This window comes from Myiozetetes cayanensis, unplaced genomic scaffold, assembly GCF_022539395.1.
Source record: "Myiozetetes cayanensis isolate MyiCay16 unplaced genomic scaffold, myiCay2020 scf20-37, whole genome shotgun sequence".
In the NCBI taxonomy this organism is placed as follows: Eukaryota; Metazoa; Chordata; class Aves; order Passeriformes; family Tyrannidae; genus Myiozetetes; species Myiozetetes cayanensis.
The window spans coordinates 14,645,287-14,673,215 of NW_026087412.1; the positions used below are offsets into that span (position 1 = coordinate 14,645,287).

The 27,929-nt window shown below is 54.8% G+C and overlaps 2 protein-coding genes across 3 annotated transcripts; one reads left to right on the top strand and one right to left on the bottom strand.

The window, feature by feature from the left end:
* Positions 1-251: 251 nt before the first annotated feature.
* On the bottom strand, positions 252-4,359 carry MSS51 (MSS51 mitochondrial translational activator). Of its 2 annotated transcripts, XM_050317689.1 has the most exons (7): positions 4,217-4,359; positions 2,801-2,984; positions 2,340-2,495; positions 1,995-2,119; positions 1,252-1,815; positions 533-626; positions 252-459 (listed from the first exon to the last, which is right to left on the bottom strand). In XM_050317689.1, the coding sequence occupies exons 2-7, from the start codon at positions 2,872-2,874 to the stop codon at positions 252-254; spliced, it is 1,221 nt and encodes a 406-aa protein (XP_050173646.1). In that variant the 5' UTR covers positions 2,875-2,984; positions 4,217-4,359. The 2 variants fall into 2 exon arrangements, with proteins under 2 accessions (XP_050173646.1, XP_050173645.1); XM_050317688.1 differs by lacking the exon at positions 4,217-4,359 and having other exon boundaries at positions 2,801-3,084.
* Positions 3,814-27,874, top strand: CFAP70 (cilia and flagella associated protein 70). The gene is given in 29 exon segments (XM_050317632.1): positions 3,814-3,907; positions 4,495-4,609; positions 6,771-6,957; positions 7,253-7,348; positions 7,682-7,761; positions 8,802-8,975; positions 9,351-9,533; positions 9,955-10,046; positions 11,027-11,126; positions 12,095-12,226; positions 13,712-13,846; positions 14,418-14,498; positions 14,964-15,055; positions 16,759-16,819; positions 18,051-18,242; positions 18,863-18,994; positions 19,844-19,918; positions 19,920-19,970; positions 20,601-20,734; positions 20,831-20,946; positions 21,104-21,277; positions 22,186-22,293; positions 22,980-23,068; positions 23,858-24,010; positions 25,366-25,527; positions 25,711-25,800; positions 26,772-26,873; positions 27,517-27,564; positions 27,750-27,874. Coding segments are annotated over 28 exon segments (3,231 nt in total). The 5' UTR covers positions 3,814-3,907; positions 4,495-4,498; the 3' UTR covers positions 27,831-27,874.
* Positions 27,875-27,929: the final 55 nt, after the last annotated feature.

Genomic DNA, 27,929 nt, shown 5'->3' on the forward strand with positions numbered 1-27,929 from the left:
GTGCTGTGCAGGGGTGCTGTGCCTGTGCCAGGGTGCTGCATCCCCCAGGACTGGATGGGTGCAGGGAGGGATGGTTGGATCGCCGATCCTGGGATGGGGAGATGGGGGCCTGCGATGGGGCATTGAGGGCTGGGGGGCAGGTGGGCAGGGCAGGCAGGATGGTGCTGACTGTGTGGAATCAGCCCAGCCCTGGGGTGATGCCCCCACCTACAGCAGCAGCACTGGGCCCCACTCCCTGCCAGCCATCATCATCATCCTCCAGCTCCTCGGTCCCATGGCACAGCAGGCGCCTCTGCTCCCAGCAGGGCGATGTAGTGGGAGCTGCAGTAGACAGGGGCCTTGTTGGGGCTGGAGTAGACCTGCTCAGGCCGCAGTGAGGCAAAGGGGTTGCTGGCATAGCCCACGATGTGCGCCTCAAGCTCCACGAGGATCTGCAGGGACGCCTTCAGCTCCTGCTCGCTGTGGGAGAGTGGAGGACAGGCCTGTCACCAGGCAGCTGTGCCGGCTCCCGGGGCCAAGGGGCTGCACTCACCTGTACACAGTGAAGAGGACGGGCAGGCCATAGTCCCGCAGCAGCAGCAGGGTGGGCAGCCACCCCGCCAGCAGGTCTGGGCAGGCGTGGAAACCTGTGGGGTCACAGCAGTGAGGGCTCCACCTCCCTCCCATCCCACCCTGGCCCCACAGCTGTGTCCCCCTCTCCTCACAGGAGCTGAGGCAGATGGAGGAGAGGTACACGGAGATCCTTGAGTCCATCTGCCAGGTGGGGACACTGGGGACATGGGAGACATTTGGGAACATGCAGACACAGAGAGACTGGGGAAAGCCAGCTCCAACTGCACCCACTCCATGCTGGGGACCCCAGGGCACACATTGGTACTGGTGATAATGTTTGGAAGCCCTCAGCAAGGTGAGGTCTGGCTCCCCATCAGCACAGGGGGCACTCCAAACTCTGGGTCTGCGCTGAGCACAGCACCAAGCCCTGAAGCACAGGCCCCTCTGACCAGCAGAAGGGTGACACAGGTGACACAGGCAGGATAGTGAGTGCCTGGTGGGGGACGAGGCAGCCACATCTCAGGGGATCACCCCAGCTGGGCATTGTACCTTGGTGCAAAGCCCTGGGCATGTCCCATGCCACCTGCAGGCTCAGCCCCAGGTGCTTCAGGGTGGTTCCCGAGTCCCTAGCCCGTGCCCTGTGAGGATGTCCCGCTCCCAGGTGTGAGGATCCAGCCTCTTCACAGCACTGGCACTCACCTGGGTGAAATCCCACCACCAGGTCAGGACGGGCAGCCAGCTTGGTCTCCACATGGCTTTCCCAGAAGTCGTGGTAGAGCCCCTTGTAGCTGCTGAGATAGACCCTGCCCCAGGGCGCTGGCGTGGCCAGGGGTGGCCTCATGATGGGTCCATCCACCACATCCACGCCCACCATCACCATCTCCATGCCCCGGTGCCCCGGGAACATCCGTGTCAGCTCGTCGTAGTCCGTCGGCCGCGTATTGAGGGTCTCCACGTGGGAGGCCCCCACCACGTGCACGGTGAGGGGCCTGGCGAGGGGGTCGATGCCGAAAAGCCGCAGCCCCAGGCCGATGGTGAGCGGCCGCGAGTGGAAGTCGGTGACCAGGCGCCGGATGGACTCGCGCAGCTCCCCGTCCTCCGGCCGCGGCTTCCCGGCGTTGGCCCAGAGCAGGGTCATGTACCGCCCGGCCACGATGGCACCCAGCTTCTCCTCCAGCTGCTCCTGCATGGAGAACCAGTCCTCCCAGCCCTTCACATCCCCCGCGGGTTTTGTCCAGGTCTCCGTGGGGAAGGGGATGTCTCCTGGAGGTCGGGAGAAGGTTGGAGGGCACAGTGGTGGCCCCACAGCCCAGGCTGCCCATCCCACCTGAGCTGTAGGAGTGCCAGAGGAGAGGGGCTGGGGGAGGGACCCCACATCCCACCATGGGAGCTGTGCAGCCTGGGGTGGGGATCAGGCAGGCTGGGGGGAGGACGTGTCCCACCTGTGAAGACAAGCCACTCCACCAACCGATCCAGGGCCACCAGCTTCAGCTTCTTGCAGAACTTCTTGTGCAGTGGCCAGTTGGCACGCTGGCATGCCACGCCACAGTAGTACACATTTTGGCACCTGGGCAGACAGGCAGAAAGCCAAGCCATGGGGAAAGGGGCAGGATCTGTTCCTGCTGAGCCTGGCTCACCCCTTCCCAGGGCTGTGTCATTGTTTTGGGGGGGGTGCCCTGAGGTTGGAGATGGGCACCGGGGCCACACACCTCTCACGGCACCCCAGCCACTGGGCTGGAAGCGAGGGATGGATCCATCCCTGTGCCATCAGACCATCCCTTCCATACCTCTTGCAGCGCCGGAGGCTTTTGGGGTCAGGGAGGGCATCAGGGAGCTTCTTGCATTCAGCACAAAACTTGAAGGTGTCCTCCATCTTCTGGAACATGTCAAAGTACGTCCGGATACCGAAATCGCTGCCGCTCTTCTTCCCGTCCATGGCAGACCTGCACATGTTGGGGGGTGAGCAGGATCCAGTCCACTGCAACCACTGTGGGGCTGACGTCCTGCCTCCGTCCGAGCCTGCCAGGATTTTTACCTCCAGCCAGGAACACCCTGGCCTGGGTGGAGATGGGGAGCTGGAATCCCTGGAGGGGTGCACCCAGGAGTCCATTAGAGCCAACATATGGGCTGGGCCGGGAGGGTGGGATGAGGCAGGAGAGACACTCCAGCAGTGGGGGGACACACGGGATGGGATGGCCTGGCCGGGGTGAGGGGTGTGGGGAACGTGCACCTATGACTGCTCACTCACTTGTAGTCCTCGTAGCTCTCCATGTTGAGCTTCTGCAGGATGACGTGGGACAGCCCCGGCACGTTGCGGTCCATGGCCTGGAAGCCCAGCGAGTCCACGTCCGGAGCCCTCGCTGCCGGCCCCTCCACGGCCTTCTTGGGGCGGCCGGGCCTGGGGGCAGCGCCCGCTGGCTGGGCCGTGGGTGCTGCAGGGCAGAGGGGTGCGGGCGATGGGGCCGGCTGGGGGGTCCCCGTGCTCTGCTGGGGTCCCCCTCGCCGCCCCCCGCGGCGCCTCCCGCCCGCCATCCCCCTGCTCGTCCCGGGAGATTCCGGGCAGTCCCGACAGCCTGTCCCGCTGCCGGGCTCAAATGTCAGCCCCTAGGGGGAACGAGGCCCCTCCGGCGGGAATCGGATAGCGGAGCTATTCTGGGCATCCCCTCCCCGGGAACCGGCCAACCCGCTCCGGGGGTCCGGCTCCCGCCCAGAAAGCCGCGGCGGTGGCAGTGGGGTCCCCCCAAAACCCACTAATGTACCACAACTGCGCAACTGGGGGGATCTCGGGGGGCTGCCCAAGCCCCTGGGACCACCTGTCACCAGGGGGCCGTGGGGTCCCCACCCCAGCCTGGCCTGCGGGGACCCCCTCTCAGGGCCCCCAGTGGGGTGTGAGGGAGTGGCTGGGTGGGCACCACAGACTCCGCCAGGGGGGCCATAGCGGGGCTGCCCAGGGGCACACAAAGCTGCAGGGAGGATCGCGGTGCCCCCGCAGCACCCCCACGACACACGGGTGGGCTCGGGGGGACCCCTCCCACGGGGGGGGGCGGTAAGGGCTGCCCACACCCATCATGGCGGCAGCAGCGGCTTCACGGACACGCCCCCCCAGCACGTGTGAAGAGCCGCGGTCTCGCGAGGGCTCGGGTCCGGCGGGAGCAGCCGCGTCGCTGTGGTTACGGGACGCGAGTCAGGGAGGCCATCGGGTTCGAGCCCCGCTCCGCCCTGTGGGGCTGCGGGACCCCCCGCGCGGGAGGAGCCCCCGGGACCGCCGGTGGGGGGCTGCGGGAAGGCGCACCCTGCGGTGGGAGAGCCCCCAGCCCCGCGGGTGAGGGGCTGCAGGAGTTCCCCAGGACCCTCGGTGAGGGGCTGCGCCGTGGCGGGACAGCCCGCGGGGCCGTTGGGGCCGCGCTGAGGGGTCCGCGCTGAGGGGGCCGCCCCGCCGGGCTCGGGCTGACCCGGTGCCCCTGCCCGGCCTGTGGGAGCTGGGGCTGTGAGGCAGCGGGGGTGCTCTGAGCCTCGGGAGGGATTCCCAAACCCGAGGAGCAGACGGAGCCAGGTCCCCTGGGTATGTGGCAGCCGTGAGGGGATGGCGGGGCAGCCACAGGGCTTTGGCCCGGGAGGTCCTGGTTAACTTAAACACGGAGTAAAAGAGAGCCCCGCGCTGTACCTGGTGCTCGGAGCTGAGAGCAGCCTGGCACAGCGAGTCCTTCCCGAGAGCTGCAGCCGGGGTGAAGTTTACAGAGCCAGATAATGCTCACATTACATTTCTCTCTGTCCTCCCCCTGCGCCTCGTGACTCGTCACTGCCAAAGCCCTCTGCTTTCAGTGGTGTTTTGACAGCCGAGCCCTGAACAGCGCTCACAGCCACCACCGCTGTGTCCTGCAGAGGTATCTGGGAGAGGAATGGAGCAGTTTCATGTTTCTTGCCTCATTCTTTCTCCTGCAGAGCCATGGAGGTCCCTGCAGAGCTGGCTGGTGGGAGTGTGTCCTTGGCTGCAGCTCTTCCCAGCATGTCACAGCCAGCAGCAGTACAGATCACTGTCCTGAAGGCGCAGGACCTGGTAAAGTTCTCCTGAAAATGTCTCTACTAATTTAATAAACGAGGCCAGAGCAATTCTGTGCGCTGGGATCCTGTTTGAGGCCAGGTGGGGGGTGATAAGGCTGCAGGAAGGAGTGGTGGGAGTGTCAGAGATTCAGGAATACCACACTGTGGCTTCCTCTCCCTGCTGAGGGTTCATTCACACAGAGTAAAAGCTTGTGAGTCACATAAATTGGGGAATGCACCTCCTCAGCAGCAGTCCAGAAATGCTGTGATGAAATGTAACTCTCTGCCTCCTCTAACTGTATGTAAATGGCAGCTTTTTTTTTTAAGCAAAACACAGTGAAAATGCGTATCAGTGAGACAAATGCCTCTGAAAAGATCTCAACTTGGTTATAAAGTCAGATTTTCATCTCAGCTCCAGCTGTTTGAACCATATTGAAAGCAACAGGGTGGCTCTGGGCTTAAAAAGGCTGTGGCTCCAGTGCCAGACTATGAGCTGGTGCCAATCAAACCATCACTGCTGTGATTTCCATGTGATGCACCCAGCTGTCCTTAAAGCCTCCTAGAGGAACTGGTATTTGGGAGGGAATGCAGAGGAGAAGCTCAAGCAGAAAAATGCAAATCCTTGCTTCTGCTCCTGCAGAAGAGAGCAAAAAACAACCTGCTTGAGGCTTTTACATTGTAGTGTTGGAGTACCTCTCACACTGATAGATTCAGCAAACAGGTGAGAGGTATGAGGTGAGAGGAGGAAAAACAATGCTGGAAAGAATAAGCCCATGTTCTGATTGCATTCAGAATGTTGCTTTGTGGTTCTGATTGCTCCATCCTGAGAAAGGGCTGTGGCAAAACCAGGGGGGTTACAAAAGGGCAGTCACAACAACAACAATATGAAAAGAATTCCAGCTGTAAGAATGTGGAATCCACTTCCAGCTATAAGTGTGGAATCTGGTTAATTAGAGGTAATGTAGGGAGAGATGAGAGAGGAGTCTTGGATAATTAATGGTCCAGAGGAAGGTTAATTGGATTCTGTTTAGCCATTCATAGAATGCATGCTCAAGGAGACTGTGAGAGGGGCTGAAAATTAAAACCAAGTGAAAGAGATCTCTTTTTGTGTAAGAGCCAACATCAAACTAATTACCCCAGTGACAGGGAGAGAGGGAGCTGAGGATGAGGCTGTGGAGGTTGGGCATCCCTGTGGCTCAGCACTGAGGAAAAGTTGTTTGGGTACAATGGTCCTTGTATTCAGCCACTCCTCTGTGGCTTGAGAACTAAACTGTGTTTCTCCTGCTCTTTGGTACCTGCTGCCCAGCAATTCCTCTCACTGTGCCTGGTGCTGCCCAGGCATGCAGGTCCCTCCTGCCACACAGGTTGTGCCCTCACCATCCCTCCTGTTGAAGCCCCTCTGTTTAGACATTTTAAATTCCAACTAGAATTTGAATCTGCTCATCCCTGCTTAAAGCAAGTGGCATGAAGGTGGTGTAACAACAAATTGCAGGGGTCCCCAAAGAGCTTGCTGGAGGCCCTCTTTGATTTCATAGAATCATGGAATCATTAAGGTTGGAAAAGGCCTCTAAGACCATAGACTCCAGCCCCTGCCAAAGCCACCACTAAACCAAGTGCCACACCCACATGTATTTTGAACACTTCCAGGGATGGTGACTCCTCCACTGACCACCCTTACAGTGAAGAAATTCTCCCTAATATTCAGTCTAAACCTCCCTTGGCACAACTGGAGGCTGTTTCCTCTCATCCATTTCAGGGCATTCTGCAGCCACATGATGTCCACAAGCATCCTGTGAGCTCATCCCTGTAGCTTGAGAGCTACTTTCTTAGAGACAACAAACATCTCAAGCTTTCTGGAAGCACAGAAATGTCAATGGGATATTTTGGGATTTGTTTTAGATGTGTCTTTCCTGGGGTGAAGCCTGGGCCTCTCCATCTCCTGTGCCAGGGCTCCTGATAATCTTTGGGGCATCACAGCATGGTGAAGCAGGAAACTTCCCTCCTAAAGGCAGGGAAGGGTGAGGTCCTGGCATGGCCAACATCTGCTGCTCTTGGTGGAACAGGCCCCCCACCAGTGAGCCCTGTCCTGGGCACTGAACTGAGCTGCTGCCAGAGGAGCTGGGACCCCAGGCTGCTGCTGCAGAGGCAGGTGTTAATCTGCTCTTTTTTTTGGACAGAAAACTCTCAAAAGCGACGTGCTGGTTACACTGGTGCGTGTGGAGTACAACGGAGCAGTCCTGGGAGACTCCCCCAAGGCTGATGTCTTGCCAGACGGGACAGCAATCTACAGTTTCACCACAAGCTTTGAGTGCAGCCGTGACGGGCCCAACTCCTTGGATGTCATTGCACAGAAACCGCTGCTCTGTGAGTACCTGGCACTGGACCTGCCCCCTTGGAGGGGGGTTCTGTCGGCTGCAGGAGTGCCTTGTTTGGGAATAGCACTCGAGCAGCAGCAGTGGGAGGATCTCAGCACTTGTGTTCCATCTCTGCCAGCTGGAAGAATCCTCTTCCATGTCTGCCTGTGCTCCTTTGGCTTCGCCGTGCTCGTTGGCTTTAGGAGATGACAAGGAGTGTGTGCCAGAGCTGACACAGACCCTTCCCAGCCCCCAGCCTCCTGGTCTGAGGAACTCTGCCAGCTCCTCTCCTTTTATCTCCCTAGTGACAGTGGTAGAAGTGGGGCAAAAAGAGAAGAAAAAACAGGAGAAGACCACGCCTCTTGGCCAAGCTGTGGTGGACCTTCTACCTCTGCTGCAAGGTACAACATTGACTTCCACAGCCTCCATAACCACTTCTTGCTCCCTGGCACTTTTTTATCTTTGCTCATGGAACCCTGACTATAACTTACCTCCTTCTGACAAAGTGACTGTCATAGCTCTGCAAAATCTGGCTGGGGGGGAGAGGGGGTGGCATCAGTAGCTCAGCATTAGGAGTTAGACCATGATTTTGTCTAGTGGAAGGCATCTCTGCCCACGGCAGGTGGTTGGAATGAGATGATCTTTAAGGTCCCTTCCAACCCAAACCATTCCATGACTATGATCCTCTGCCCGAAGTCTCACTTTAGGCTGTTCACACTCCTGTTTCTCCCCAGGAGAGTGTTCACTGAAGGTCTCAGCTCCTTTGTATGCAGTGCCTGCCTCCCCATCAGAGAGCCCTCGCCTGGAGGCCATGGTATGTGGAATTTGGAACTGCTCCTTCCCTCATTCAGCTCTCTGCTGCTTTTTAATGGGAAGGAGAGCATGACTCAGCCACCTGGCTCATCGGGGATGTGGTGCTGCCCTATATGTTACAGGCTCGGAGGCCTTTCCCGCTCCCCCTGATGTCTGTCCCCAGTTGCCTGTGATAGGTGAAGTCACGCTGGGAAATGTTAATGTGTGCAGCTACTGATTCGCTCTGGAAAAAAAAAAAGCAGAGATGGAAATCAGAGTGGTGAAAAACCCGAAAAATACAACAGCTGGGTCACCTCCTCAGCTTATTTATTAGTCTTCCCTTCTGCAGATAAAGTGTCTGAGTCCATTATTGTACGAGCTCTGGCTGCCTTTTCTGAAAGGTCCTTATTCATTCAGCTGGTTGCAAAGTACCCAGTGACTAAAACAGGGAATGAAGTATGAGACTGGGAAAGTGTGTCCAATTTTGCTGCTGAGCCTGCCTGCAGTGAGCACCGGGAGTGAACTGGAGGGGTGGATATCACATTAGCATCTCTGTGTTTAAGAGGTTCACAGTGAGCAAGGTGGGGGGACACTCATTAGGGAGGCCAGGCTATAAATGCTGACCAGCTGGTTTTTCATTGCACACCATCCATCCAGGGCTGGGACAGGTAATTAAAGGCTGCACACAGAGCATGGAGATTGGACAGAGGCAAAGCACGGCCTTCTGAATCACCAGGGGAAAAGCATCATTTTCCATCCTTGATGTTCCTTCTCTGCGGCTCCTTTTATGAGACCCTGCCTCATTCTCCATGGCTCATTTTATGAGACCCTCAGGGCACATGCCCTACCTCAAACAGGCTGTGATTTAAACAAACAAATACCACAATTGAGCCAAATTGATCCTGAAATTCCTTTGCTGTCCTGGTCTGTTTTCTTTTACATCTGAGATGAGGCATAAGATAACATTATACATTCCAGCCTTAGTTTTCTGTTTGCTTCTCCTTAAGACCAGGCAACTTATAATTGTCTAGTTACTGACTCTACTTTATCCTTGTCTCACAGGGTGGCCTTGAAGTGACAGTGTGCACCAAAGAGCCCCTGCTCTCTGCCACAGAGTTCTCAAGTGGGAGCCTCCTGAGTGTCACGCTGGAGGCAGCTTATTCTGTTCCTGAGGCATTTGCCGCTGAATCCCAGCAAAATTACATGGCTTGCTTGCAAGTACCAGCAGCTGGTGAGGTGAGAATAGTCCAGGCATGGTGACAGGGAATTTGGGTTGTTCTCCCACACCACAGAACCAGTGTCCAGGCACGTGGGCTGACAGCTCCTGTGCCTGTGCACCAGCAGCCTTTGTTGAGAGGGCTTAGGGTCTCTGTGGCATGACACGTTTCTTTAACAGAAAGCTCTGCTTGGAAAGATTTGGATTCAAACTGGCAGCGTTTTTTCCACAGGGCTCTTTATTTTTATCCCATTCTTTGTATGTGTGTGGTGGAGTGTGTTTTCTGAGCCAGGCCCTGCACTGCTGCTTAGCTTTGTTATCCCAGCTCTGAGCAGCTGGCTCTTGCTCCTGCTTCTGTTGGAAATGCAAATCCTTTGTTTCTCTTGTCTTTCTAGAAGGAACTCCCCTTGCTCTTCAGGAATGGCATCGTGAAGGCTGATGGTGAAAAAGAACCATTGCCCCGGCCCAAAAACTGGCCCCTTGGTAACATCCTGGCCCCTGGGGCCCTGAGCATACCCAACTCCTTCATTGTTGGAGGGCCCTATGAGGATGAGGATGGAGAGCTCACCAAAAGCGAGGTGAGGGAGGACTGGCAGGGTCACAGGTGGAACTGAACCAGCAGGGACTGAGAATGACTTGTTATGAGGAGGTGGTTGGTCAGTCCTCTGCGCAGTGTCCAGGCACGGAGATGGTTCCCCTGGGACAGCAGGCATGCTGACTCACTGCAGGAGAGATCCTGAGGGGCTGTGTGGCAGGTCTGGTCCCCAGAAACCACCCACCCTGAGCTGCTGGGCTGGGAGTTGTGTTCCATGCTGTGAGCCAGGCTCTTCACGCTGATGGTGTCTGCAGGAAGGGCTGCTGGCTTCTCTGCTGGGCTGGCCTGGCTATGGGGACTTGGATGCCTCTGTCTGACTCACGTGCTCTCCCAGGGAACATTTCTGGGGATGATGCAGGCTGTGGATTGCTGTCCTGGCTCTGGCTGCATGCTCTTTCTCACAGGACAGGGAATTCAGGACCCAAGCAGAAAGCACAAGGAGAATCGTCTGGGACGTGGAAAGGCGCTGTTACCTGGATGCTGCTGCAGTAGCTGTGTAAGGGACCTGAGGAAACCTCCCCAGAACATGCTCGGATGAGTGACCTGAGGCAGGGAGCAGCAACATGCAGGTGGTCTCAGACCTCATACAGGTCAAACTGTGGCTCTGCCTCACCTCCTGTGGCTCCTGTTGACCTGAGCAAGGGAGCAGCCTTGAACTGCCTTGAACTGCTGTGCTGGGATAAGGTGGAGAAGCTGGAGCTGCTGTCTCTCTAGGCCACAAATGCTCATTCCTGTTGCCAGCAACTGGGGCTGGGGGCTCTTTGAAAGAAGGGGCAGCAGTTATGGTGAACAGGCATGGAGTAGGCTGGGTCACACAGCTCTCCTCTGGGCTGCTGATTAAGTTTTACTGAATTTTCAGTACATCAAAAACTTTTCTTCCGTGTGGGCACTCCTCGTTTGCTTTTTTATTGGATAAGCATTACCTTTAGCAGCTCCATATATGCTCAAGATCAGTCTAAGTGTTCCATTTCTCTTTGAATCCTTCTATTTTCTTGGCCTCAGCTGCGTCATGGCTGTGAGTTTCACAGCCAAATTACTCCTTGTGTGGAAATACTCCCTTCTATCTCATTTGATTTTTAAAATTCTTTTCCCTACATGTCTCTTGGTTTCAGAGTCACCAGCCACGTTGAATGGGAGCTCAGGGCCTGCTTGCTTTGTGCAATTGAGGGTTTACACCAGAGTAAATCACACTCCTTCTCGCTTGTTTTATTTCTGAAGCAACCAGGGGAGAGAGAAAACCGAGTGTGTCACTCTCTCAGTTGTTTTACAGCTGGTTGTGCCATGAATGAAAACAGCAGTGGGTGGAGGGGAAAATGTCCCCAGCTGCCCCAAAGCACACGTGTTCCTGTGGCCTGAGGGGTGTTTGCTGTGGGACTGGGTTGAAGCAAACCCAAGAGGGGCTGCTGGGGCAGGAAGGAGGGCGGTGGGGCTCTCCAGCTTGGTTTGTGCATCTCCTGACCCCTGCTCTGTGTCCAGGCTGCAGAAGCGCATCGCGGAGTGTCGGTTCTGGCCTGTGGAGCTCTGCAGGGTGTCCTCGGCCCCACCCAGCAAGGGCAAAGCCAGCAAAGCTGACAAGGTACCAGTGGGGAGGGGTCTCTTTGATTTTCCTTTTGATGCCTTTGCGATATCAAAACCAGCCTTGAACCAGCCAAGGCAAGTCAGAGAGCAGGAGGCTTTGTAAAAAATCCCCTTTGTAGAGCTGTTAAATAGAAAAAGGGTCATGTTTTTTCCCTATAGCATACAGAGCTCTCACTGGTGGTGGTCTGTGGCAGCTGGGTGGAAAGAGGTCAAGGGAAGGGTGCTTTTTAGAATCACAGAATGGTTTGGGTTGGAAGGAACCTCAAAGTCCATCTCATTCCATCACCCTGCCATGGGCAGGGACACCTTCCACCAGACCAGGCTACTCAGAGGCTGGTCCAGCCTGGCCTTGAAGAGAATGAAGGTAATTCACTGAGCTTATCTTTGGCCAATGGCATTTTGCAACATCTTGAAGAAGTTCATGCCTTCTGTCTTGGGCTGTAGGTAAGTTATGATTTTGCACCTAAACCAGGCTGATTTAACAGAGAAACAGCCCCTTACCTAATGGTTCTGTTCCTGGCAGCTGGTAGTGTGAAACCTTCTAATCTGTTCCATGGTAAAGTCATATAAATTGGTGTAAATTCTTTGCAGCACTCACCAGTGCCAAGATTTTTGCAGACACCCTGTTTCTGTCCAACCTGAGATGCACAGGATAGGATTTCTAACCATACAGCTGCTAATTTTGCAGCTGTATCTCAACAAGACCATCCTGAGGACTGGCGGAGTGCAGGAGGTAGAGAGAAAAGCTGCCCCACAGGGATTGGGATGAAATTAATATTCTACATATGGAATGACTCCAGTGTATTCATCCAGGTTGCCTTGGCTGTGTGCCGGTGACAGAGAGCCACTGGCTCATCAGGTGCTTTAGTTTGCTGTGTGCCCTTTGTTAATAGGATCAGTTGTCCTGTTTCCCTGAGGAGAATTACAGCCTGTTCAGGATCTCAGTCCCTTGCTCTGTGTTTCCAGGGAGATGAAGCACAGATTTCCTTCCATGGTGTGGCATATGTCAACATGCTGCCTTTGCTGTGCCCTGGTGTGAAGGAGATGCGAGGAGCTTTCCGTGTCTTTAGCTACCAAGACACTGAGGTGTTGGAGAAGGTGAGAGCAGCCAGAGCTCCAGCTCTGCAGCTGGGTTTGCACAGAGAGGTTGGGAGTGGACAGCTTGGGCAGGGGGGTGTTTGGGTGCAAGGAGCATGGGCAGTGGGGTACTTGAAACTGGATCTGAACCTTCACTGCTCTTCTGGTGATGGAGAAAAACAGTGATAAAAGTTCTTGGGTGCAGATTTCTCCAAGGCAGGGAATTTCTGGGGGTGTGTGAGCAGGTCTGGGGGCTTAGAAGGGCTTTGAATCTCACTCCACTCCCCCCTCTGCCATCAGCTCAGAGCTGTAAGAATGCTCCTCTCTCCCCAGTCTGGGCAAATGAACTGTGTTGCTGGGAAGAGCAAACAGTGGCTTTAAAAGGATTGCGTTACCCCAGGCAACCACCAAAAAAGCTGTCACTGGAGCTCTTTCAGCTCCAGCTCACCGAGGTTTTATTTTTCTTTGCATTTCTCCCTCTCTGTTACCAAGAGTGACAGTTACATCTCCATTTTCCCACCCTCCTGGAACAGACCTGAGCTTGTTTCAGGAGGGCAGATGCACAGCCTGGTTTTACCACCCACGTTCCCTGTGGTGCTGCGGTCCAGGCACAGGAGGTGGGTGAATTCCAGCCCTTCTGCCGTCTCCCTGCTCCCACTGGCTGCTGCAGAGCAGGGCTGGGCACACAGCTGTCGGCTGGGCTCTGCTTCCCCATGATGGATAACAGCATCGTGGCTGTGTGGTGCTGCTTGTCCTGTGGCATCTGTCACAAGTGAAGTCCTTCTCATTCCCTGGCGTTATGGATGCTTTTGGCTGCCTCGTGGTGTAGGCAGTTTCCATACAGCTGCTCCATCCCCGCCCCAGGTTCCCCATAATTCTTGCAAGCCCAGTTCCTATAATCCTGATGGGGGGAACAGCCTGTCTAGGTGGTCAAACGCTGTGTAAACACAGAGTCTGACAAACCTGTTTCTTGCAATTCCCTGCTGTGTGTCAGGGAAGCTGCTCCACACTCCACACCAGGTGAGCTGAGAGTTACTGCCAGGCAGGTGGGGGCACCCAAAAGCTTGCAGAGCAGATGTGGTGAGGGTGGCCAGATTCCTCTAACAATCCACATCACCAGGCAAGTCCATAGCCAGGAGTCAGGTCTAGGATCCAGCCAGGAGTTGTGGCCAGTGGGTGAGGATCATGGAGCTGGGTTCCAGCATGTCTATCACATAGCTCAGGCAAGGATCAAGGGTCAGTCCTCAGTGAAAACACCAATCTTGAGAGAAGGTGGAAAGACCCTGCTGAGTCTCATTGTCCAACCTGAGGCTTCACAGCTACATGGGATCAGGGCTGGCCTGGAGCATTGGCAGCTGAACTTCCATGGGAGGAGAATGAGGTTGCAAAGCTTCTTAATGCATTTAAGACCCTGATGATGTGGTTTGTGATGTGAGAGGTTAAGGGAAAGGAGGTGAGGAAGCCTACTTCGTCCCTTGATTCCCTCTGTTCCCTCTTTTTTTTCAGACCAAAAGTCAGCACAGCATTTTCTGGGAACTCAGGCCGCATCTCAGTCTGATCAAGGAAGGGCTGGGGACCCCTCCCCTTTCCAGACCTCTTCCCAGTAAGACTCAGAAGGAAGACAAAGATTCCAACAGAACGGTAGGGTCTTGGGAGGCACACTGCACTGTGATTGCTCCACCTCCAGGGATAGTTGGGATATGCAGGGGTAATTCAGGGGTAGTTGGGGCATGCAGGAACCAGGGATGGAACTGTGTTGCCTCAGCCAGCTAAGAGATCCTGTCATAGAATCACAGAATCTCCTCCATTGGAAGGGATCCTCAAGGATCATTGAGTCCAACTCCTGCACAGGACACCCCAACAATCCCACTCTGTCCAATCTCTCCTGGAGCTCTGGCAGCCTTGGGGCTGTGCCCACTGCCCTGGGGAGCCTGTTCAGTGCCAACCACCCTCTGGGGGAAGAACCTTCCCCTTTATCCAGCCTAACCCTGCCCTGACACAGCTCCAGCCATTCCCTCAGGTCCTGTCACTGGTCACAGAGAGCAAAGGTCATTGCTGCCTTTCCCTTGTGAGGAATCTGCAGGCCCCAAGGAGGTCTCTCCTAACCTGAAATCTTAGCACTGAACAAAGGTACCATCTCACACCCTGAAACTGCAAAGATATGAGATCTGTGGAGACTGAAACAAGAGACATCTTTTCCTTTTCTGAACAGCTACAAAGCCCATCCAAAATCCAGTTGTCAGATGGCACTGGAGGACCTGAAAATACCAGAACTTGCAGCATTGAGGGACAGGTAATTATGTTTCTCCAAAGAGAAGGAGATGCTAGAGCATCACTGTGCTAGTGTCTCACACCTTCCACACAATTAAATTCCTTCAGAGTGAGTTGAACAAGGGGTGTTTCACATAGATGTTGCCCCCAGAGTTCTTCCAGTGATGTCCAGCTGGAGATCAGACAAGCATTGGGCCAGAAGGTCTCTCTAAATAATCAGGCATTTAATTAAAAGGGTTCCTTCATATTTTGGCTTCTTCTTCAGAATGCACATTCATTCTGCAGGCAGATTGATTATCTGAGCTCTCTCCTTTTTCCTAACCTGGTTTCTCGAGCTGAATTTTGCTGCTGTAACTCATTCTGAGGGCGGGTTATAAAACAAGCTGTCTGTCTGCAGTTTGGAGATCTGTAGCTGTATGCTCAGTATTTCATTGTGCCAGGATGGCCCCAGACAGCACGACAGTGAGAGCAATGTTTATCTTCACAGCAATACAGCGAGGCAGGAACATTCCTGGTGTTGGAGATAAAGCTGGACAAGGCCTTGGTCCCCAAGCGGCTGCGAGAGGAGCTCACCCGCCGGTGCGTGAGGAGGGGCTGTGGCTCTGGGGCTGACACCTCATTCCTGCAGGGTAGGAAGAGGGTTGTGCAGAGAGCTCCCCCCTGGAATGCTCTGCAAGGACCAACCCAGGCCATGAGACAAAGCCCACGGGAATCAGGGGGAGGATCTGGCCAAACTGCTTCAGAGGTGGCATCTGGTGTGTTGGGAAAACACTTGTTCATCCCAGCTGGCATCTCCCTGCCTTTCCTCTCAAAACAAGAGACAGCAGAGCAGCACAACAGTGTCTGGTGTTCCTGTCTGGCCTTTGTTTCCCACTAATCCCTGTGTGCTTGCCTTTTGCCTGTGATGTTCAGCAGCTTGGTGAGTCCTGGCCACCAGCATGGACTATCCCAGGTAGTGCTGCTGTAACTTCACCAGAACATCCTGTCATTTTTACCTTTTCTGAAGTTTTCTCACAATGTTTTACCCAATTCTTGGCTTTTATGTTAGTTTTCATGTTGTTCTGCTGCTCTTTCATCTCTGCTACTTTGAGTCTTCCACTGTCTGTTTGATTTGAGGCACTTCCTTCCTGTCCAGTGGTAGCCCTGCTGTGTTATGGGCTGGGAAAGGACCAGCACATCTCATTTACTGAGTAAAAAAAGAGTGAATGCAGTGCAGGGAATGAATAAAGTATAACAAGTGCAGATCTATGTCTCTCTAAAACAGAAATATCAGCCATTCTTTGAAGGGAGAGTATGTGTGTTGTCCTCTGTGCTGCCTATTGTCTTCCAGGAGGAACAGTTTTGAGGAAGGTGAATCCCCCTTAGACCTTTCCTGGCCTTTTTTTATACCATTTCTACTGCAATGGATGTGAGTTCAGGGTAACTCCTCATTCACCTGCTGTGTGCAGCTGAATGAGGCATGTGGCACCTTGGCTCATTGGATTGTAAGGAGTGAGAGTGTTCTCATATCCAGTAAGCAGGAAATGTTGATAACATCTCCATGAATTAAGGCTGTTCTGGCACCAAGGATTTTAATCCCACAATGGTTCAGGTTGGAAGGGACCACTGGAGGTCACCTAGTCTGACCTCCCTGCTCAAGCAGTGTCTCCCAGAACAGGTTACTCAGGGTCATGTCCAGATGGCTTTTGGATATCTCCAGGGAGAGAGGCTCCACAGAAGCTTCTGTGCCAGTGCTCAGCCACTCTCACCCTGATAAAATCTTAGTAAAAATTATGGTAATCCTAATGAAGGGTGTAATGCAACTGATGTAACTCCAGTGGTGGCCCAGGCAGGGTTGGTGTGGTGTCAGGGGTAGGTGGTCTAAGGTTGGTGTCTGGGTGCCAATGTGTGGCCAAGGGTGATGTTGGGAACTGATGGATCAGGTGATTTGTCCTGTACAGTGATCAAATTTTTCAGAGCTTTCCTCAGGTTGGTTCCTTCCTCACAGCTGTTCTGGCAGAGCAGGAGCTCTGAGTTACAGATCTGCTGTTCCAGGAGAGTGGTTTTGATTGCCAGTAATAACTGTTAACCCTGCTATGATGAGCTACAAGCATCACTTGTAGGGATCTGGCCTTGACAGCTCAGCCTTGGTTTGACTCCAGTTTTCCTCCCAGGTCCCTGTGAGGTGTCTCAGGGACACAATGGCAGGTTGGAGCCCTCACTCTACACGCTGCCTGTGCCCACAACAAGCCAACTTCCCTGGCAGTGTATCTGGCTGATGTCTTCTGTGCTGTCATTAACAGGGTCAAGGAGATGATTCCTTCTCGCCCTGCACTGCCTGCCCGGACTGAAGGAGCCAAGAAGGTACGTGCAGGAGTGTGTGACCTTGCCACCACTCTGCCATCCATCCTGCCCTGGTTCCTCTCCCACAGGAGAGGTTTCATTCTCAACCCTGCACCAACATGTAGATGAGGTTTGAAGAAGATGATGGTGCAAGGCCACAAAGATGGTGAAGGGTCTAGAGGGGAATAGAGCCATATAAGGAGTGGATGAGGCCACTTGGTGTGTTCAGTTGGAGAAGTGGAGAGGTCAGACCTCTTCGGGGTCTGCAGCTTCCTCATGAGGGGCAGTGGATGGACAGCTCTGAGCTCTGCTCCCTGTGACAAGTGACAGCACCCAGGGAACGTCTGGAGCTGTGTCAGGGCAGGCTCAGGTTGGATCTCAGGAAAAGGTTCTTCCCCCAGAGGGTGGTTGGCACTGAACAGGCTCCCCAGGGCAGTGGGCACAGCCCCAAGGCTGCCAGAGCTCCAGGAGTGTTCGGACAACGCTCTCAGGGACAGGGGGGATTGTTGGGGTATCTGTGCAGGCTCAGGGGTTGGACTCAATGATCCTTGTGGGTCCCTTCCAGCTCAGGATATTCTGTGATTCTACAGTTCCATGAAATACCAAGAAAAGAAAACTCCTGGCTGTGTTATCTCCACACTAGTGTGCCTTGGGAATTCATTCCTGGGCTACATCCCTCGTGTTCACAGCCCATACGAAGGGAAGAGATGGAGCAAAGGGAGGGAAGGCAGCAGTGAGGGGATGTTTGGAAGGAAATGGGATGCTGGGGAAGGAGGCTACCAGAGCCTAATGTTTACCCTGGGCAGTGCCAACAGTTTCTTGTCTCTGATTAGCCCATGTACTTCATCAGACTCTGACAAACATGAATCAGCCCTGACCACTCTCAGGTCACCTAGAATTCTTGAGGACCATGATTATGGAGATTACAGGCTCTGCTGAAGAAGGCTGGCTCCTGGGTTTAAAGGCTTCCAGTAAATGAGATACATTTTACTTACAGAAAATTATATTGCTATAGAAGAGACAGCAATGACTGAAATACTGGGCTCTTATTAAAAAATCTTGCAGGAAGGAGCTCTTTTGTGTTTACCTGTAGATATTTTCTCAGCCCTCAGGCGTGGACAGGAAAGGATGTGTGACAGACTAATTGAGTCAGGTGGAGTTAATGGGAGGCATGGGCTGTGCCAAATCAAATACATGTCAAGGCAGATTGCATAAGTGACTTGTGAAATTAATTAATTAATTAATTTCCTAGGTGGTGGAAGATTATCACAAACGTGTAACGAGCGTTGCCAACGCCATCCTGAGCGAATACCACGAGCTCTTTGGGAAGCAGCTGCCTGGCCAGGGAGCAATAGACCACCAAACCCTGGAGGAACAGAAGCGTCAGCTCAACTATGAGCTCAACACCTCTGGGAAATATTTTGCTTTTAAGGAACAGCTGAAGGTGTAAAGGCTCATTTGTGCCTTTTGCTTCGCTACTTGCTCTGTCCCGACAGTTTCTCAGTGAGGAACTGCTGCTCCATGGTGGTAACCCAGGATGATGGGGTGCTTCAGAATCCCCTCCTGCCACCCAGGGCTGTTGCAACAGGCATTAAGGGGACAGGATTCACCTCTGGTGGAGCAGGCACCAAGCTGCTTTGGTCCCACACCTGCAGAACACTCCCTATGAATGGGAGATGGTCACATCCATGTGCCCCATGCTCATAACCTGAGGAAGGCAAAGCTGGTATCTCACACACCCACAGTCTGCCCTGGCAGGAAAAGGGAGTTCCCCTCTCTCAGCTGCTCAGTCCTGGCTATGCTCTGATCAAAGACCCCCTCTCTGTGCCACAGGGATGAGGCTTCCACATGCTGTCCCTAAAGGGGCACTGGAGTTCAGGGAGGTGGGGAAGGAATTCCACCTGCTTGCTTTTTTTTACTTTTAACAGTGCTGGGCTGGATTTAATCCTCAGAACTAAGTTGGAGCTTCAGGAAAAATCAGTGTGTTCTGGCTCTTTCTGATGATGGAGCTGGTGGGGGGCACAGGGAGGATCTTCCTCATCCAACAGTCCCATATCTCCACAGTATCCTGTGGTGAAGATTGTGAGGGAGAAATACCTGAAGACCACAGCATTTGAGACCCAGGAGCAGCTGCAGGCATTCCTCAGTGAGCTCTATGTGTACCTCATGGAACAGATGCATGTTGCCTTGAACCAGGTAAGGAGAAACCTGGGGCACTTGGGCCACCACTTCGCTGTGAATCCAGGGCAGGTGAAGGACTTTTGCCCTCCAGACAGAAGCAGGCTCATGTTTCCATTTCTGCAGTTATCACACGTGGGCCCCAAGCCACACTCAAGGCAGGGTCCAGTGCATCTGTATCCTGCTGCTACAAAATCCTGAGGGTGGCAGATGTGTGAGATGCCACTTGTAAAGCTGCTGTAGCTGGCAAATTGTGAGGCTGGCCGGGTTTGTGCCTCTTGCCACTCACCTGGGCAGAGCACAGACCTCCAGCATGAGCCACCAGTGAGTGGCACCACAGAAGTTTGACATCACCTTGATCTAGGGAATGGTGTAAATAGTCATAGAAACATGGCATAGTTTGGGTTGGAAGGGACCTTAAAGCTTGTTCTAGCCCCTGCCATTGGCAGGGACACCTTCCACTAGACTAGGTTGTTCCAAACCCTATCCAACCTGGCCTTGAACACTTCCAGGGATCCAGGGGCAGCCACATCTTCTTTGGGTAACCTGTGCCAGGGCCTCACCACCCTCACGAGGGAGAATTCCTTCCCAACATCCCTTCTAACCCTGCCCTCTGGCAGTGGGAAGCCATTCCCCCTTGTCGTGCCTCTCCATGCCCTTGTGAAAATGGATATTGCCTCGTTCCTGTGTGGCAGAGGTACCTCAGAATGACAGGAGTGTGTCCCACCACAAAGAGCAGCTGGGACAGCTTGCCTTTCCCCGGTGTCCAGCCCCAGCCATACTGGTCTGTACTGGGTGCAGTGCAGGACTGGGATCACATGAACCATTCTTCCCCTCCCCAGTAACACTAGTCTTGCTCCCTACCAGCTCCTCTCTGAGGAAGGTGCTTCTCTTGCCCCTCCATCCCGCACCACCCAGGAGCAGCTCTGGCTCTTTGCTTCGCGAAGCTGAAGCCAGCAAGGACTACAAACTGGCCTCTCTGTACCACCAGCAGGTAAAGGAGCCCCTGTCCTTCCCTGCCCATGTCCCCTGTGTCTGTGCTGGCAGCAGTGTGGGGCTGCTGGTGACAGCTCAGCCAGCCTGGACTGTGATGTAGGGACGAAGGAGCTGGATGTGACCAGGATACTCAGGCTGAAACGGGAGGGATTTTCCAGGGAGGTGCTGCTCTCTGCAGGATGTGTGGCTATCCCTGGCCAGGTCGCTAGGGACTCATTATATACGAGCATTGTCCTTTCTTGAAGCTTGACAGAGCTTGGGACAATATTCTTGGGCACAGGGTGTGACTCTTGGGGATGGTCCTGTGCAGGGCCAGGAGCTGGACTCGATGATCCTCGTGGGTCCCATCCAACTTGGCATATTCTGTGAGTCTGTGACTCCTGCCTCAAGGCCAGGGGAAATGGGATGAGCTGGTCCAAAAGGCTTGCTGGGTCAGTACTGGGGACACTGGGCCCTTGGAGGGGGTGAGCTGGAGCTGGAGGGTATGTGTTAGGTGGAGGAAGCTTACAGGAAGTGGCCTTCCAGCACTATCCCAATTAAGGGACACCCTCACATGTGACAGGCAAGGGCTTGACTGCTGCTAAACTGGGCTGGGGTGGTCAAGAAAGCCCTGATCTCTGTTGCCTAGAGGATAGCTCAGGACCAGCGCAACATCCAGTCCTGGCTGGACTATGGAGCCTTCTGCCTCCTGCACGAGGACACCACCAAAGCCCAGGAATGCTTCCAGCAGGCTCTTTCTGTGGACCTCCAGCACATCCAAAGGTGCTGAGTGCTCCCAGTGGGTCGGTGGGAAGGTGGGGGGTGTCCCCCACACCGCTACCTGGGGCCTGCAAGGCTGACTGGCCCCCCTTGCCCCAGCTTGCTGCTCTGTGGGATTGGGGCTGTCATGCTGCAGCACTATGAAGATGCAGAGGTTTTCTTTGAGGATGCCTGCTGCTTGGAGCCATCCAGCACCGTAGCCTGGACCCTTTCAGGTAAAAGCCAAGCCCCCCTGGTCCTCCAGGTGTTCCCATAAAGCCAAACCTTTGTCCTGCCCCCAATCCTTTTCTCCCTGCTGCAGTCTGAGAGCCAAGGCAAAGCTTTTGCTAAGGGTCAGGTGTCTGCTTATGCTGCTCTGCCTGTCTCCCACAGGTTTGTTTTATGAGCTGCAGAATAATAATGTTCAGGCAGAAAGGAACTTCCGTGAGGCCAAGAAGCTCCTGCAAGCACAGCTCAGCGAGGAGAGAAGAATGCCCGAGGCTGCTGAGGGAGGAGAAGGGAAAAAGGGCATTTCTCCCAGCACAGACCCAGAGCAATTCTTGCCAGGTAATGCTGGGCAAACCCAGGAGGTGCCCTGGCACCAGCAAAGAGGGGCTTGGAGCTGTGTGGGACGTGGTAAATGGTGGAAGGAGGGGAATTTCTAAGAGGAGGAATACAAAGGGCGAAGGAAGAAGATGTGGAATGTGAGCTGGAATAGAATTCCATGGAAGCTGTCGCTGTGAGTTCCCAACACAGCTCGGAAAGCTCTGCCTCACCAATTCAAAGGGTAAAACAGCTGCTGAGCAGTGACCCTGAACTCAGGGCTTCCTCTGGAGCCTTTCTGAGTCCAGCCTGAGCTGAGACTGTCTGTCCTGAATCACAAATGTTTGGCCAGGCTGCAGGAAATGCTGGCTTTGTTTTTAACGTTGTCACCCCTCCATGCACAGTGCCTCAGGCTGGCAGCCTCATGTCATGTGTGGGTTTTGGTCCCTTCTGATTGAGGGAAGGGACACTCATAGACTCATGGAATCACCAAGGTTGGAAAAGACCTCCAAGATCATCAAGTCCAACTGTTAACGCAGCACCACCATGTTCACCACTAAACCTCGTTCCCAAGTGCCACATCCACACGTCTTTTGAGCCCTTCCAGGGATGGTGACTCTACCACTGCCTGACCATCCTTTTACTGAAGAAATTTTCCCTAATATCCAACATAAACCTCCCCTGGCACAACTTGAGGCCGTTTCCTCTCATCCTGCCTCATTTATACCTGTTCCTGGCTTTACATGGTAACCTTGTACTCAAAACCCCAGCCCCAGGTATTGCCCCCTGCGAAGAAATTTCTTCCCACCTTTGAAAATCTGATAGATCTTTCATATTTTCTCTCTTCCCCATTTCCTGTGGAATCATGCTCCCAGCTGGGCAGTTTATGGCAAACCCTTTCCACGTAATGGTTGTTGATGGTTTCATTCCAGAGGGGGTTCCAGATGGCTTAGCTGACAAACTTTCAGAGGTGGTGGAGCCTGCCCTGGCCTGTGTGACATCTGAGGAAGAGGCTACAGCATCAGAGACAGCCCCAGAAGGTCAGGGAATGGGGATCTGGTGTGCAAGGGAGAGCCCAGTGCCGGGAGATGGCCTTGTGGGATCAGTGGGGAGGAATGTGGGAGCAAGGAGCTGTGGATGGCACAACACCAAGGCCAGGGAACCTCCAGGCAAAGCAGGTTCTTCCCGATTTCCAGAGCAGCACATCTCAGGAGGGACAGCCTGAATGCAGCTCTGTTTCTCATGTCATGCACCCAGTGGCCTTACTCTGCTGTTGGAATGTCTCTCTTCTGGGATGCCTGCTCTTAAAGTGTCCCTGTGGATCTCCTCTGGTCCTGTGGTGTGTGATCTGCCTCCTCCACAGCTCCAATCCCCAGTGGATGGTGGACATGGCAGTGCCAGGTGCTTCAGGGCCCCTGGTTGGGTTGTTTTGGGGAGGCAGGACCCTCACTGAAGTTGTTTTTGACAAGCATCATTCATAAATTCCCATCTTTTCCTCTGAGTTTGGACTGGAAAATCAGTGGGTCAAGAGCATTACTTCTTTTTAGATCTCATACAGAACTTAAGCCCTACAGAAAGAAATGCTGAGTTAATTTCCTTCCCTGCCACCTCCTGGGTTTTACACCATGTTACTGGGATCCCTCTGTCCCCACCAGGACCTCAGGCCCTGCTCTGCCTCCAGAAATAAACCCCCCACTTTGGGACTGACAGAGATGTCTTCTTGCAGCACCATCCCCTGGTTCAGGACCTCACCAACCTCCCTGCACAATCTTCATGAAGGCAGTGGAATTCCTGATGAAAGCCAATGCTGTCCAGGTCAGCTCAACAGGGAGTGGAGGAGTGGGAAGGGAGGTTGGTTTATTCCCACAAAGCTGGTGGCAGCTCCAGCCAGCCCTGTTTCCTGGGCTCAGGGAATGAGCTGTGGCCACTCCAGATGCTGAGCACAAGAGGGAGCAAAGCCACCACTGCCCAGAGATGCAAATCTGTGGCTAGGCAGAGTATTCAGCCCAAAATGCTGGTTGTAGACACAGCCATCTTGAGCAGATGAGGCCCTCAGGGGGCCTCAGCCCAGCACTTCCTGCTGCACAGGGAACAGCCAGCTCAGAAATGGTGCAGTGTGCTCTTCTCTGTACAGTCAGAGGCAGGATCCATTATTGTGGTATTTCCAAGATGCCAGAACCCCTTTGATTCAGACCCTTGTGTGTATCAGAGTAATTTTTGTTCACCTGTGGAACGTCTCTGTCCCATACAGTTATCTCTGGGGTCTCTCTGATTGTCATGTTATGCTGCCTGCCTAAATTTTACACGGCAGAATGAGTTGCTTAAAGCAAAACAGAACCAGAAGTAATCATGGAATGGTTTGGGTTGGAAGGGACATTAAGGTTCATCTCATTCCACTCCCCTGCTATGGGCAGGGACACCTTCCACTAGTCCAGGGCCACCTTTCATTAGACCAACATTCAAAGGAGGGGAAAAAAAAATCTCACATGTGTTTTGTGTTCCTGGAAGTCAAACAGGTTGTCTGTCAGCCCCCCTGCCCTGTCCTTCTGGTGTGCCTGTGGTTTCCCTGCTGCCCTAACCCCCACCTGTGCCCTTCCTCCCCAGTTTGTTCACAAGGCACTGGCCCACGAGCTGCTGAGCCCCCAGGGAGGCCCCAGCTGTGGGTATTACCTGGCACTGGCCCGGACATACCTGCTGCAGGAGGATCTGCCCAGGTGTGAGGAGTGTCTGCACGAGGCCGTTCGCATTGACTGCACGGTAATGCCGCGTGTGTCCCTGGGGGGCTGCAGCAACCTGTGCTGGGGTGTGTGTGAACCCAGAGCCTCATTTCCACTTTACAATTCAGTGTTAGTCCACAACAGTTTGAGCAGGGAGGGCAGTCACACCAGGCTGTGGCTGCAGCACTGCCCTCCCTGTTATCCTACTCATTCCTGGCCTCCTGTCCCCTCCTGCACGGACAGGCGGCACCTCTGAGCCCGTCTCTGCCTTTCCCTCTGCAGTATCTGCCTTTCTTTTCCCTTTGAATGGGTATATCCTGATCTCGTTTCTCTTTGTGCATGAGCCAGGCTCTGTTTGGTGAGAAACAAGGCTGCTATTCAGCAGAGAGGGAAGGTGGCTCTGGGGAGGCAGGTTCAGCAGGAGGAGGGAGGAAGGTGACACCTGGGAATGCTGTGTGACTGCTGACTGTACCTGGGAGCCTTGTGCAGGCCAGAACTCTGGGCAGGGAGCTGGAGGGGGGGTCCCATGGCTGCTGTCCTGCAGGCAGCCCCCTGACTTCAACTCTGTATGTAAAACATTCCTGCTATCATAGAATCATGGAGTTGTTTAGGTTGGAAAAGCCCTCTAAGATCATTGAGACCAACTGTTCCCCCAGCACTCCCAGATTCACAACTAAACCATGTCCCCAGATGCCACATCCACATGGCTTTTAAATCCCTGCAGCGATGGGGACTCCACCTCTGCCCTGGGCAGCTGTGCCAGGGCTGGACAGCCCTTTCAGTGAAGAGATTTTCCCAATATCCGATGTAAACATGTGGTGCAATTTGAGACTGTTTCCTCTGGTCTTGTCCCTTGTTCCCTGGGAGCAGAGCCTGATCCCCCCAGCTCCCTCCTCCTGTCAGGGAGTTGCAGAGCCAGAAGGTCCCCCCTGAGCCTCCTTTTCTCCAGGCTGAGCCCCCACCAGCTCCTTCAGCTGCTCCTGCTGCTCCAGCCCCTTCCCCAGCTCTGTTCCCTTCCCTTGAGATGCTCCAGCCCCTCCATGGCTTTCTTGTTGTGAGGGGCCCAAAACTGCCCCCAGGACTGGAGGTGCCCCAGCAGTGCCAGCACAGGGGGAACTCCCAGCTCTGCTCCTGCTGGTACAGCCCAGGTCCCATGGACCTTCTTGCTCACCTGGGCCCCCTGGGCTCATGTTCAGCTGCTGCCAACTGGCACCTCCAGGTCCTTTCCCCCTCTCCCCTGGAAAGCCTGGAGCGCTGCAGGGGGTTGTTGTGATAATATAATTAAACACTGCTCAGCTCCTCCTTTCTGCTGCTTACAGGTGTCCCAGCCCTCCTCCCAGGTGTTTCTCCTTCCTGTCTCCCATCCATGTCTCACTCCTGGTTTTGTGTGCACAGAACCCAAACGTCTGGGCCCAGAAAGGACACCTGTGCTACCTGAAGGGGGACTGTGGCCAGGCAAAGGAGTGCTACGAGCGAGTGGTCAGTTTTGTGGAGGATGCTGTGGATATGCACTTCGTCTACCTGCGCCTGGGCTCCATCTACCTGGAAGAGAAGGAGGTGAGGAGCCAGCAGGGGTGGTGGAGGGGAAGTTACCACAAAGCAAGTTGCTCCCCCAGCAGCTGTGGGAGAGTGGGTGTTTGAGTCCCGCTGGAGATGGGGTGTTTGGCAAATCCCTGAGGAGGGGGGCTGCCTGTGGAGGGATGTGCTGATGCAGCAGCATGGCTCTCTCTCCCCTGGCAGTATGGCCGGGCCAAGCAGATCTACCTGCTCGCCTGTGACAACTCTGCGTCCTGTCTCACGTGGCTGGGGGTGGGGATCGCCTGCTACAGGGTGAGTGTGACTGCCTTCATGTCATCTGTGCTTTAATTAGTGCCATGGCGTGGGACACGGGGCTGGCTTCTGCATGATGCCCTTGATTTAAGTAAAGCTTGGCTGGCTGTGACCCCACAGGCCATCCTGTCCTGTGCACTGTCACAGTCCTAGCGTGGCACCCGGGCTGTGTCACTGCTCAGCACCTGCTCTGGGAGCAGCCAGCCTTCCCCCTCAGCCCAGCTCCAGCCAGAGCCTCCTTCCCCAGGGCGTCATGGCAAGCAATCTGGGCTCTGCTCCCAGTGCCTGCCTGCACATGGCCTGCATGTCACCACCGAGGAACTGAGTGGGATGTCAGCAGGGAGGAATCTCAGTGCTTTCCCAAGGGAATCCAGCACATCTGAGGGGCTGCCAAGGACACCCAGTCACCAGCAGCGTGGTGTCTCCCCAAGGAACACCTCACCATGTTCCTCCAAGGGAGTTTGGCCAAGGGGAGCAACCAGGGAAGGAACTTGAACTTCTGTTTCCCCTTGGGCCAAATGTGCAGTTCCTGGGAGGCTGTGGAATTGGGCCAGGGAGGTGCAGCCCACCAGGCACCAGCAACCCCTACCTGCCTGGACCTGCTGCACAGCAGGAATAGGGAGCAGGAGCACAGCCTTGTTTCCTAGTGGAGCTGGATCACTCAGTTCCTGGAGGTGAAGGGGTTTGTGCTACTTTCCTTACAGCTGGAGGCTGATTTGAAAATAGTGTGTGATCCCATGGGGGTCAGCAGTGGGAAGTTTGTGCTCCAGGCTGGAGAGCTGGATGCTGGCACTGAGGATAACTGCTTGCCTCTGTCCTAAATCCTTTCCCTGCATCCCTATCAGGGGAACCCTGCTAGGAGCTTTTGATGCACTGATTTCTTCTGCTGTTAGAGCAATGGCTGTTCACTTCTGAAGCCCCTTCTACCTGCTCTCTGCCTTTTGTCCATGCCTCTCCTTGTCTCCCTCAAGCTGGGAGAGCTGCTGGAAGCAGAAGATGCTCTCTCTGAAGCCAATGCCCTCAATAACACCAACGCTGAAGTGTGGGGATATCTCGCCCTCATCTGTCTGCGGGTGAGTGCCCAGCCCCTGCCAGCCCGATGGGGAGGGGGATTTTCAGGGCTTTATTGGCATCTACTCACTAACCTGAAGATTATGGTGTGGAGGTCAGTGGTAAAAAATCTGGGGGCAGTGCTTGGGGAAAGCAAAGTGTTCAGCTGGCAAAGGCAGAGCCCTTCCTTGCTTCTTGTCATCCCCTGGGGCACGTCCTCCCTGCTGACATTCTTACAAATGTCCCTTCACTGAGATCTGGTGCCTTTCCTGGGGAAAGGGAGGTGCAGAGGCACCTCCAGTCCTGGGGCAGTTCTGGGTCCCTCATGACAGGAGACTGGAGCCCGGAGCGGTCGGGCTCTGCTCCCAGGTAACAAGGGACAGGACCAGAGGAAATGGCCTCACGTTGTGTGGAGGTCTAGACTGGATATTGGGGAAATTTCTTCCCTGAGAGGGTGGTCAGGCCCTGGCACAGCTGTCCAGGGCTGCGGTGGGTGTCACCATCCCTGGAGGGATTTAAAAGCCGTGTGGATGTGGCACTTGGGGACATGGGTTAGTGGTGGCCTTGGCAGTGCTGGGGGAACGGCTGGATTCGATGGTCTTGGAGATCTTTTCCTGCCTAAACGATCGTACGCTTTCCTCCCCGGCGGCTCTGTCGCTGTCGCAGGGCGGGCGGGAGCTGGAGGCAGAGCAGTGCTACAAATACACCGTCAAGGTTCGTGTCTGTTCCCCAGAAGGGACCGCCCGCCCTGTCCCCTGCACAGCTGCACGCGCGGCTGGAGCACGGGCAGCTCCGCGTCCCGCGGGTGTCCCAGCGGGGCTGACCGCACAGCCGTCTGTGTGCCGGGGGGCCCGGGGGGCGGCGGAGCCCGGCCGTGACCGCCCTGCCCTTCCCCGCAGCTGGGCCTGCGGAACGACGAGCTGCTGAGGGAGATCCGCGCCGCCCAGCGCCGCTTCGGCTTCGGCGACCCGGCCTTCTGAGCCCCCGGTCACATAAAGTCCCCACGCACCGAGCTCTCAGCCCGCCTCTGTCGCGACCCCGTCGCGACCCCGGGGAGGGGCGGGGGCTGGGCTGGAGGG

Excerpts from the sequence above, each read along its gene's own strand:
- MSS51 (XM_050317688.1), bottom strand. The coding sequence starts at position 3,084 with ATGGCGGGCGGGAGGCGCCGCGGGGGGCGGCGAGGGGGACCCCAGCAG. Across the intron at positions 2,120-2,339 it reads AGCCTCCGGCGCTGCAAGAG|GTGCCAAAATGTGTACTACT; the intron begins GTATGGAAGGGA and ends CTGTCTGCCCAG. Across the intron at positions 627-1,251 it reads GGTGGTGGGATTTCACCCAG|GTTTCCACGCCTGCCCAGAC; the intron begins GTGAGTGCCAGT and ends GTGACCCCACAG.